Raw genomic sequence first — 12,471 nt, 5'->3', positions numbered from 1 at the left:
CTGGAGCCTCTCTGGGGCCACCCCATCCATCCCAACTCAGAGCCAGAGACCATTCATTGGGATGTGTGAAAGGGTAGCCCTACAGGGAAGTGGAGGGGTGCCCGCTGTCATAGGCAAACAAACAGACAGGGGAGGAGTTGTTCTTCGGCACAGACTTTATTGAACAGCCCAAAGTGGACAGGATGTCTGAATGTGTGATGCCAACTTCCCTCACCCAGGAAGGGAGCTATGCCTGTTAGCACGGTAGTTGCGGACAGGAGAGGCGTTCACTGAGCTGCTTTCTCTGGAGCGGGGTTGACTCGCAGGTTGCTTGGAGAACCACTCCTGGGGCGGGCTTAGATGGCAGTCAAGCAGGATTACTGGGGGCTGGAACAATCGTGTTCCTTAGTCTTCCCGATGGGTTGTGACCAGCAAGAAAGGAAAACAGGCACATGTGTGGCAAGGAGCCTAGCCTTTTGCAGGCCACGGGCAGGTCTGTCACATTCCAGGAGGGTGTCCACAGTGGGGGGTGGCAGTGGCTCCATCATCATAGGTGCTGCCAGCGACCAGACAAGGGTTGCCTCTCCGGTGGGAAAGTGCTCCTTATTCACATCTGGCTGCTCCCATGGCAGCTTGGAGTTCTGATCCTGTGAGGGAGACAGTTGTGGGGTTGTGCGCCTGCCATCACATAGGAGTTTTGAGAGTAAGCACTCAGTCCCCCTGACTTGCAACCATGCTCTCTTATCTGTCCAAGGGGGGGAGACGGGCCGAGGGAGTCTGAATGAAGCCCTGACATGGGTTGCTAGAAGTCTCCCCCCAAACAGCTGTGTTGAGTGTGGCTCCCTGGGCAACTGCCTCTGTGGCAGGCATGGGCCATGCTGGCTCACTACCGGCGGCTGCCCCCCCACCCCCGGCGAGCCTCAATTGCCGAGGCCAGTGTCTGTGGGGGCATGAGTGAGGGGAGAGTGTGAATGAGCAAGCTGGGGCAGCCGCCTCCCCAGCTCTTTCTTACCTGTCAGTGCGCCCTCACCCCTCTCCGAGCCAGGACTCAGAGCGGGACCACAAGTGACGCCTGACACAGGTTGGACACTAGTCAGCTTCCCTCAAGTTTTGATGGGAAATGTAGGCGTCCTGGTCTTGCAGCTTGGCTCGCTGACTGCTGTCCAATGGACTTTTCAACGGTCACTTGTCCAACATTCCGCCAAGCTGCCTACATTTCCCATCAAAACTTGAGGGAAGCTGGCAAGTGTCCAACCTGTGTCAGGCATCACTTGTGGTCCCGCTCTCAGGAGACGGACAATCTGCAAAGGAACTCGAGTGGTAGTTGTTAGTCAGACACTCTGGACTTAGCTCTCCTCCCATATGTGGAGTGTGATGCAGGCCTCGAATTTCATAAAGCCCCCTCTGCACCCTCCTGCCCCACTATCACAAGCACCTTCTCCTGCCTCACACTCCCCATGGCAGGGGGCTCCTGAGCAGAGCCTCCAGCCGCCTCCGTACTTACCTGGGGTCAAGGGCTGGTGCCCGGGGAGCTGATTGGCCATGGGGAGGGGGGCTCAGCTGCTGCAGGGGCCTGAGCGGATTGGTCCCAATGGTCGTTGGCATTCTGTGCTCCACCAGACCACCTGAGCAGGGCCGGGTGTGGGGTAGGGAGGGTGACTTTTCCCGTACAATGAGCACTTATGAGCGACACCATTGTTTTTCATGGCATAACTTTCTGCCGCTGCGGGGAGCATTCCCAGGGCTGAAATGGCTTAGGGAACTGACTAACTTGTGCCCTGTTTTCTGGCCCACCCATCCCGGCTGCCCGTGCAAGGACTTATGCCACACTTATGCCCATGCCCAACTGCCGCAGCCGGGCACTAAAAGAGGGCTGGAGTGGAACAGCACCGTGGCTGGGCGCTGGCATAAGTCAGGGATACCCCGGTGTAACTCATAGTCGGCTCCCTGAGTGCTTTCAGGCCCCCTGCTCAGGATTGCGCTGCTGATTCTTGAAAGTTTTTATCTTTACATATATATATATATATATATATATATATATAAAAGAATGGTCTGATTAAATGGTTCATTTTTTGTATTGTCGAAGGCTTTCACGGCCGGAGAACGATGGTTGTTGTGGGTTTTCCGGGCTGTGACACTCAGAGATCTCTGTCTTTTGGTGCTACACCTCTGAAGATGCCAGCCACAGCTGCTGGCGAAACGTCAGGAACTACAATGCCAAGACCACGGCAATACAGCCCGGAAAACCCACAACAACCAATGGTTCATTTTTTCATTGATCGATAGGTTTATACCTATTGCTGATTAATCACGTAACCATTTTAATCAATTAATAGATCAATTAAAAGTGCCTACATTTGTGTGTGTTATGTGCCATCAATTCGCCTCCGACCTATGGTGACCCTATGAGTGAAAAACCTCCAAAACATCTTATCATTGATAGACTTGCTCAGATCTTGAAATATGTCTAAACAGTGATTCAGAAGAGAAAATGCCCTGCTTTGTAGGCTGATGTCCGTCAAGTCTCATAGTAGAAGAGGCATTCCCTTCTGTCTGTGTAAACAGAGAGAATGCCTCTTTTGAACTGAGGCTTGCTCTTGATAATTTTTGTTTTTAAATGTTTTTCATATACCCAAATTTATGAAAGTAATGAAAACATAATACATTTTAAATTATAACAGAGGAGAACAATGCTATATTTATATATGTCAAATATATTTCAAATGTCAGAAGTCTTTGACCAGAAGTCAAAGAAAGGTTTCCAACAGTTTGCAAAAATCAGGCACCTTTTGTCTCCCACCACCCAGCCGAACAAACGGCCTCAATTTAGGCAATTTAACCTCTATCCAAACATTGTTAATCCATAGTTTGATATTTAAATTCATAACATTTTAGCACAATGTTTTTAGCAAACATCATTTTGGCTGCTGTAAGGAGATCTAAGATTACATTCCTGTGGCTCAAACCTACAAATTTGGTTAGAAACTGTATTTAATTTTTAAAAAATCGAGGTGGGGTGACTGACAGAGATGGGCACGAACAGGAATATGAACTAAAAAAAGCCACAAACAGCCCAATCAGCTGTTCGCAAACAAGCTGTTCATGAGGCCCCATTCTAAATGAAGAGGTGATTGTTGCAAGCCTCCTTTGTTGCTGTTCATCAAGCCAGGCAATCTGGCACTTGCAATCAATTCCCTTGGCAACCGGAGGCAGGGACTGCCTGAACTCTGTCTGAACTCCTGCTGTTGCCCTGGAAACCCCAATCTAAGCTCAATTTAGCTTGATAGGCAGGTCTTCCTTTCAAGTGTGGAGCTCCAAATTTGTTACAAGGAAGCAAGGAGCGGGGGGAGGGGGTCTCCCAACTCTGCTTTTGCAGACAGTGAGGGAGAGACAGTTGCTGTTGGCATTTTGAGAGAGAGGCAGGGAGAGTGCATTGGAGCTTGAATTTTCTTTGTGTGTGGTGGGATAGGGATCTACCTCTTCAAGTTCCAGGGCTGCTGCCAGTCTCTGGGCCAAGCTATTATTTATTACTGGTACCTTACCTGCTGCCTGCTCAGGTAAGGTTTCTGGGAGTGGTGCGGTAGGGATCTACCCCTTCAAGTTCCAGGGCTGCTGCCAGGCTCTGGGTCAAGCTATTATTTATTATTGGTACATTTCCTGCTGCCTGCTCAGGTAGGGTTTCTGGGAGTGGTGTGGTAGGGATCTTGATGGCTGGAGGAGAGCCTGCTGGCCCCCATGAACAACGAACATGTTCGTGAACAGGTCATGTTTGTCAATATTCATTGTTCATTGTTCATGGATGGCAACAAACAACGAACACCATGTTTGGGTTTTTTTCTGTTTGTGCCCATATCTAGTTACTGATCACAGAGAACAATTGCAGCCGGTAGCCCTGTTCACAAGTTACAGTGAATGTGCGTAGAATCCGTGTACAGTGTACACTTCTTTTTTCTTTATTAACGTGTTGAGCAACTTTAATGCGACATACAATGCACACACACCTCAATGTGTGATTTAAACCTTACATTTATCCAGATACTAGACTGCGGTTTCACCTGTAACATGAACACGCATAAGCTCTTTCTTACAAAGAGATCTACTGTTAACATGTTAAAATGGCTCTTGCTTTCTTGGAAAGACTTCATTTTCTTGCTTGTCCTAACCCCATCAGGCAGTCAAAATTGCCACCCCTGCCACCCCACCAGGCCCACCATGACATACAAAAGACTTCAATCTTCAGAGTAGTCGATGTGGCCATGTTCGGCAGCGAAGCATGATGAACCGTACAGCTGACGTCCACGCCATTATCCTCTTTAGTGACCACAAATTCGACGTGACTGGTGACCGTGAATGTCTTCCCATTGCTGTCTTCTGCCACTTCGGGATCTTTACCTATTAATGAAGTAAGATAACACTAACAGTCACAGGGAACTGTAGAAAGGGGGGAGACAGGAGAATACAGAAGACCTTGGGTTCGAGGGTCAGAATGGGTCCTTTCAGTCTCACTATTGATGAAGATAGATCCAGAGGAGTTAGCCATGTTAGTCCGCAGTAGCAAAATAGTAAAGAGTCCAGTAGCACCTTTAAGACTAACCAACTTTATTGTAGCATAAGCTTTCGAGAGCCACAGCTCTCTTCGTCAGATGCATCTGACGAAGAGAGCTGTGCCTCTCGAAAGATTAGGTGACAGATAAGTTGGTTAGCCTTAAAGGTGCTACTGGACTCTTTATGATTGATGAAAGATTTGTTTTTAGGAATCAAGCCATGAAAAGAACAGCTCGGTGTCAACACACATTTTCACTGCTTGTGGGAAGGGGAGGGGGAAACAGGTGTAGTAAAGCATCTATATTTGGTAGGAAATAGAGAATGCAAGAAGCTTCTAGATGGCTCGAACGAGATGTTCTGTGTAATGTGTGATCGGCATAGGGGCATGTAGCCAGAGGGGAGCTGCAACTTCTCCATGGAAACTCAGTTCTGAAGTGTTGCAGGGACCAATCAGGTCGCCAGGCCCCCTTACCCTCCTGGTGGGAGGGGGAGAGACCTGGCTCTTACCTCCTCCTTGCTTTCTTTATCCTTTATTTGTGTGTGCTGCACATAAAAAGGGTGAGCCTGGCAGCCATCATAGCTAAATAGAGCTTCCATGTTCAGAGGCAATATATCTGAGTACCAGACGTTAGTGACAAACGTGGTGGGGAGAGCGGGTTGACTGGCTAGGAACTGTGGGGTATCAGATGCTGGACTACGTAAACCTTTGGTCTGATCCAGCAACACCTTTCTTACATTCTAGATACCAGCGCAAAAAGAAAGATCCACCCTCCACCACCTACCTGCCAGTGGTTTTCCCCCTTTGTGCCACCGGAGCTGAGCTGCAGGCTTACTGCCTGAGGAGACACATGTCAACCTGACTGTCTGCCCGTCTTTAAGAGGCTCCTTGTAGCCAGAGATCAGGGGCTTCCGGGGGATGCCTACAAGAACAGAGAAATTCTGATGTTGAGGACTAGAATCTTGGTTTAAGAATCCACAAGGACCTTGGAAGCCAGGAACTCTGTACGGCAACTACTGAAACAACAATGAACATTCCAGGTTTGCAATTCATTTTTAATTTATAACCCCAAGGCTTTTCAAAATATTTATTTCTTTGGAGTAGAGGTTGACAACTGGTAGCCACTGGCGTGAATCTCCCCCTGGAGAGTTGTCGCTTGGCCCCGGTTGCTACACATAGAGGGAAGCAAGCAGTATGAGCAGCATTTGTGACAGTGGCATCAAGCCATTTGGTGGTAGGATGGAATAGGTAGGGGAGGCTGATTAGGACACCCCTTGTTCTCCGTCTTTTTGACAGATTATCTTCGTTCACTTTGATTTGGGGAATTGCCTTGAGAACTCTCCTGAGAGATGCAGTAAATAAATATGCAATATAAGTGGAAAATAAAATAAACATTGCCCTTCCCTTTAATTTCCCTTCCTAATTTGAAGCCATGTAATCTAGTTTGTTCTTGTTCCTGATTATGGCCCTCATTTAAAGCCATCCCCTCTCCCTTGTGCCCTTTCTATCTTCCTCCTTTTCCTCCTGCTATCTTGGCTTACCCAGAACAGTGACGATGGCCTTGGCAGTCCGCACCGGCATGGTGAAGATGGAGCAGGTGTACTCTCCCTCGTCTGCCAGAGACACATTATCAATACTGATCGTCAGCTCGTACGGCGTAGACTTCTCCAGCTGAATTCGATTATCTCGCAATGCTGCAGGATGGAGGAAAGAGGAGATACCAAAAAAGCAACAGGCGTGATCAGCTTCAGAAATTGGTAACTCTTGAAAACTACTTTGGAAACTCTTGAAAGTTGCACTCTGGAAAATACATAGTATAGTTTCTAATGCAGAACCTGGTTCCTTCCTTCCTTCCTTCCGCAACATGTGTATACTCCCATGGTGACAGATTAAAATACTGACAATGAAATCCTAAGGAAAACGATACTCTTCTAAGCCTATCAAAAGCAATGGGTTTAGGAGAGGGTAACTCTTCTTAACATTGCACTGCGAATGTCCTAGCCACATTTACCTGTAATAAACTGGGTGATGTGTTGTAGGCATTGTTGGAGTGAAAGGGTATCATGAGAAGGGTCACCATACTGGAAGAGATCTGAACTAAAATGACATATCATGACAGGAGGAGATGAGGAGAGATTCAAAAGTTATAAAACAGAATTTGTTGTTACAACCCAAATGGTCACTACAACTATAATATGCTATAAATAAAAGAAGATGAAAACACATAATCAGCAGTGTTTTAAAAATGTTATAAAATAGTATATATTGCCTCTCTGGAATTTACAGAATTAAAATCAATATACTTCCCCCTCAGATTTATAGGAGTGGACTATAATCGATAAACCACATGTATGGAGGCAAAGTTCTCCCTTCGGCTGTAGAACAAAGAGGCCCTGTTCCCACAAGAAAGCCTGCTGGCTCTGTGGGGGGAAAACACAAGGGGCACCGCGTAGTACGCAACTGACAAGAGAAAAGTACCTACTGTGGTAACCAATTACCCACTCTTACGTTATGAAAGTGCTCTGTGCAACCTAAATCAATCTCAAATAATTATTTATATTGAAGTGCTAGGTGCTGAACAGCTTCAAAGTTCATAAGCGATATATACATAAGACCAATACGTTCACATCCAGTACCCAAACCTGTTATGTGAGCCACAATTCTTGTTTGGAAGCGCCATTTTACTTCCAAACACAATATAAGAATAAGCAAAGCAGCAATGGAAAGTCTTGGAGTCCAAGGTAAGTTTTTTCTCTACAATTGTCCAAAGTGAATGTACCAGTCTCTATGTTTTTTCTTTCTCCTGACTGTCCTTTATGTTGTAGATCCAAGCAGATGGAAGGCACCAACGTGTCAGCCACCTCCCGGGCGGGAGGATCCAAAGGGACCCCAAGGCTTCTAAGGAGGAATCCACAGCCAGCAGAAACACTCAACAGGGTGCTAGCTATTCTCCTGTTTCGGCAGCTTTTTCGAGAGCATTCTAGGACGGCAGGTACATTCAGCTCCAGTTGGTACACAATTCTTACTTGCTTCTCTATCCCAAAATGGGAACCCAGATACAGAGACACTTGGCTCTGTGGGGAAGTCGAAAGGCTAGGGAACCTGCTTCGTGGCAACAGGGCTATAAATGAGGAGGAGGAGTGTAAGGTTTGTCATGTAGCTTTACCATTTGCCTGCCCAGGACAACTAGGAGAGACCTCAGAATGCAGCACTAAGTTGAGGTTTATTCTAGGAAGGAGGACTCCTACTATTTCTGAGGCTAGCAGGCACAGGATGGAAATCTCAGCCAGGAAATCCAGGGCAGGCCCCAGTGCCTTAGACCTCAGGCAGTCTGATCCCGCTTGGTGTAGGGTTGCTAATACCTCTAGAGCTGCAACCAGCTCCTGTTTACTGCTGCCAAGAAAATGCAATAAAAATCGCTGTCAGGCCGATGGTGTGATGTCACTTCCTGGGAAACCCAGAAGTGATGTCACACCTCTGTAGGAATTGCCAAACTCCAACGATTTCTTTAGATGTCTGACATCACCCAATTGCCAATGACTGCCCTCCATGTCCCTGCTCTCTGGCCTCCTGTTGGCAGCCAGGTAGGGCTGCCTGATCCCCCACTCCCAGCCTCTGTCCCCCAGCACCACTCACCTGGCCAGCAGGGGGGGAAGCCCAGGGAATGGGCCTGGGGATTAAAAAACCTCCCAAGCCAGCCTGCAGCAGGTCCGCTCCCACTGGCCGCAATGACATCACTTCCTTAAGTGACATCACATCCGGCACTGGGCATGCTGCCATGCTTCACAGGGGCCAGTGGTGTTCCCTGTGAAGCACGGAAACACGCCCACTGCCGGGTGTGATGACATCGCTTCTGGAAGTGACATCATTGCACCCGCTGGGAGTGCGTGCATGCTTGGCACACATGCAACAACATTTTCTCTGTTAAGTGCCAGGTTCCCCCTCCCACCTGGAGGGTAAGGGGTTCTGGCAACCCGATGGTCAGGCCTGACAATCCTAGCTAGGTGGCATCCAATTTGCCAAACCATCACAGAAAGAGAACACAGGACCCCCCCACACACCCTTATTTGATTCATCTCTACAGTATGGTATATTCACCATAGCAAATATTTTCCTCTGCTTTGGAACAGCCAAATCCAGATATTCTTATTTGTAACAAATTTGTCTCAGTGAGACAATAAAAATGCAACTTCTCAGCTTTGTCATTAGCATTGGACCCTCCTCGGATTTAAAATCCACTTTCCTCTCAGTTCAGAATATAAATGACACAGTAAATGGTATATTGAGTGAAGAGATTTTTTTTAAAAAAAACTGCAATGTACTTTTGCAGCACACATGCCAGTAATTGTAGCTGCCAAAGTTACCAGAATACACACACAAAAGAAGGCCGTCCTCCTTCCCTTGCATCTGTTAGGTCTGAGGCATGCTGATGGTTAGAAAGAAGAGAGGGACCAAGTCGAAAAGCCTTCTATTTCTGCTCACCTGCAAGCAAATCTGACTCGCCATAGGTGAGCCCCTCCTGTGGGTATTTACGAACCTGCTGTCTGCATCTCATCTCCATACTCAGAGAACAGCAAGAGTGGACTGACATATATTCCAAACCACCTCTATTTACTATTTACCAATTTCTGGTCCTGGAATAAATCACAGCGATTCCCCCCACCCCCTTTTGGGGACATCTGGTTAAAATGTGAGTCATTGACATTCTCAAGGTTTCAACTCCTGTTGAGTTCTCTATGAGTTAAATCTCTGCATGGGTGATCTTGTCACTAATGCACAGCCATGTCAATGCAGGCACATGAGCACTAAGGTACCATACCACGCCTAGCTTGACATTTCCAACACATGAGCACTAAAGCGCACGCCTTACATAGCCTGACATTTCACACACTGCCGCTGATGAAGCATATTCTGAGGATACCAGATTGTGGAACAATTCTGTTTTTTTTTTTTTTTAAATCCACATTTATATTCGAACCAAATGAACAAATACGTTCCTGGCTTTTAAATCAGTGGGCGGGGAGGCTGGCCTGTAACAGAGCCAATAAATGCACAGCAGAAGAAGGGGGATGTGTGTAATAGCAAGACACGGGGATCAGGCAGTGAAACCGGAAGTCTTGTAAGCGTGTCCTCGGTTTCATCTGAGAAATGCTGGAGAGCATTTAGGAGCATTTTCTTTGTCACAGCACCCATCCTGCGGAACTCATCCCCCCCGGAAAATTCGCTCGGTAACCTCCCTGTTCAATTTCCCTCCTGTTGCTCTAATCTAAACCTACTGGAGAAATGGATTTTAGGGTTGGATCCTGCAGGTTGCAATAATGGTCTCGCCTTCTACACATGCGAGAAGCCTCCGGTATCAGGTAAAGCCCCTTGCGCCAGAGGGAAGTACAGCCCTAAACAGAACAGAACCGCGGGATCCAACCCACTGTGTCTTTTAATGTGCATTTTGGGTTTTTTTCCCCAGGTATATTTTTAAGACATTATTTGATTAGAGCACAATGCTTGGGTTGACTGCGTCGGCTGCTTTAATTCTGTGTACCTTCTGGGAGTACTTCTGAGGGAAATGCGGCTAAAAATATCATGAATGAAACCAAGATGGCTCCACTCGTTTGCCTCGTTCTCTGCTGAATTCTCCTCCTCCCCCCGCCTTGCACCGGGTGGCATCGGAAAGCTACCTCGTTTCTCTCCAAAGTAGAGTGTCTGCTGGGCTGGATTGGACCACTGGAGGGAGGATTCTTCATGGTCTTCCACCTGACAGCGGAGAATCACCTTGTTGCCGGCCACTACGGTTTCGTCTTGCGTTGTGGGCTGGCTCCCTGCAGGAATTTAAGAGAGAAGGTATCAAGAGTCTTCCTGGATCAGCCCCCGAATATATCCCCGTTGCCACGGTGAACGACCTGCTAATCTGGAAGGTCTATAAGCAGTGTGGAAGGCCAAGACCTCTCCTTATCATTGCTCTCCAGCAGCTGGTTTAAAGAGGTATTCTGCCTCTGAACATGGAGGTTCCATTTAGTCTTTGTGTGCATGGAAGGACCCACAGATCGCTGCATTCTGTGGTCATGATGAGTCCCACAGGTTAATCACGCACATTAACAACAACATTATTATTAATGTTATTATTATTAATTACAACATTTGATTTATATACCACTCTTCAGGACAACTTAATGTCCACTCAGAGCGGTTTACAAAGTGTGTTATTATTATCCTCATGACAATCATCCTGTGAGGTGGGTGGGGCTGAGAGAGCTCTGAGAGAGCTCCGAGAGAGCTGTGACTGACCCAAGGTCACCCAGCAGGCTTCAAGCAGAGGAGTGGGGAATCAAACCTGGCTCTCTAGATTAGAGTCCTGCCGCTCTTAACGACTATACCAAACTGGATCTCTTCCTTAAGAGAAGTTGTGACGCTCATCAAATGAAAGGAAGGGGTATAGGCAGAAGCCCAGCTCCTTTTCCTCATGCCTGGATCTATCTCAAGAGACCCACCCCCAGATACCAATGGATGGGGCCAAGTTGCTCAACCCCCAACCACAAACATAATTTAATTTTTAAAATCTGTTTTAAAATCCAACAGCTTTGAGAGCATGTGATTGAAAAATGGCAAATGAACACGATCAACAAATAAAGCAAGGAGAGCAACACTTTGTAACATCCTTGTACTGCCTGGAGATATCTATAGCCGTGAAAGATCAGTATGGAAGTTACCCATGTGCCTCAACTGAACATGCACTAGAATCTAGTTCTTACTGAGCTGGTCAACCTGTGCCTAGACTAGAGGTCCCCAACCTTTTTGAGCCTGTGGGCACCTTTGGAATTCTGATACTGAGTGATGGACACAACCACAAAACATTTGCTGCAGGAGGCGGAGCCAATGACAAAATGGCCTCCACAAGGGGTGGAGCCAACCACAAAATGTCAGGAAGTGAGGTCATGCATAACTTGAATAAATAACTCTTCAACATTTCAGGCAGAAGCTCTGCTTAACAAGATGCCTTTATAAAATGTACCTATATTTTAAAAATACTTTCTTAAATACAAACAGCATGACCAAATGGAAGATCTTTGGGCTGTGGCGGTGGCTGCTGCTAAAGGAAATTTTAAAAATTCTGCACAGCCAATCAGATCCCTAATCTGCACAGCCAATCAGAAGTCCTGCTGGGCAAAAGGCCCACTTGGCCCTGTCTACTTTCTAAAATCACTTGGTGGGCACCAGGAAAAGCGTCAGCCGGTGCCAAGGTGCCCACAGGCACCATGTTGGAGACCCCTAGACTACAGAGTACTACTTCAGACTGTGAGTAGGAGCTGTAACGATTGACTATTCTTCCATATAAAAAGCCCCTATTCCCTCCACATGCTGCACAGAGAAACGGTACTAGCCCAGTATTAAAGCTGTCCCTGACATGTCAGTTTTCCATGTACAGAAAACATGGAACAGCATTCCACCAATGCACTCGGTTACATATCCTAGAATAGCTCCCACCAGAACTTTGTACAGTATTCTTAAAACACCCCCCTCCCCGCAACAGCAAGATTTTGTTTTAAAGAAATTTGCAACCTGCATACTTTATGCAAATCAAGCACATCTGCTCACGTTTGCTTGCAGTACTTAATTTATTCTGCTTTTGATGTTCATTGAAAGAGCGATAACGTGTGCTGAACTCTGTTCTCTGACCAACGTTGCAGGCATCAATGTTCAGCTGATGGAAGGCAGATACTGGATCGGCTGTTTTTTATTTATTTTACTTCTCGGTCAATGGCTAGGCTTTTTGGTACAGAAGCCCAGAATTGATAGCTGGCTGCCAGAATTTTTTTTTTTTAAAACAAAAGCTAGATTTCTTTTGGAAAGAAAAGTCAACGCCATCATTTTCAGTAGGACTAAAACCGCACCTGCGTTGTAAAACACAAGGAAGTTGAAAAGCGATCGTAAATCGGCCATCGGTCGACTCAGAA

The 12,471-nt window shown here is 46.8% G+C and overlaps 1 protein-coding gene across 2 annotated transcripts in view; it reads right to left on the bottom strand.

Annotated features, from left to right (window-relative positions):
• Positions 1-12,471, bottom strand: part of CADM3 (cell adhesion molecule 3) — a 201,637-nt gene that overhangs the window by 30,112 nt on the left and 159,054 nt on the right. For both annotated transcript variants that reach the window (XM_054993627.1, XM_054993634.1), the window contains exons 2-5: positions 10,198-10,338; positions 6,064-6,216; positions 5,307-5,444; positions 4,201-4,371 (exon numbers count right to left, since the gene is read on the bottom strand). In XM_054993627.1, the coding sequence (XP_054849602.1) occupies positions 4,201-4,371; positions 5,307-5,444; positions 6,064-6,216; positions 10,198-10,338 (603 nt within the window). The remainder of the gene's footprint in view (positions 1-4,200; positions 4,372-5,306; positions 5,445-6,063; positions 6,217-10,197; positions 10,339-12,471) is intronic.

Source organism: Eublepharis macularius, chromosome 1, assembly GCF_028583425.1.
Source record: "Eublepharis macularius isolate TG4126 chromosome 1, MPM_Emac_v1.0, whole genome shotgun sequence".
Lineage (NCBI taxonomy): Eukaryota > Metazoa > Chordata > Lepidosauria > Squamata > Eublepharidae > Eublepharis > Eublepharis macularius.
Note: the sequence above shows the minus strand (reverse complement) of the source record. Positions and strands in the feature narration are given on the sequence as shown.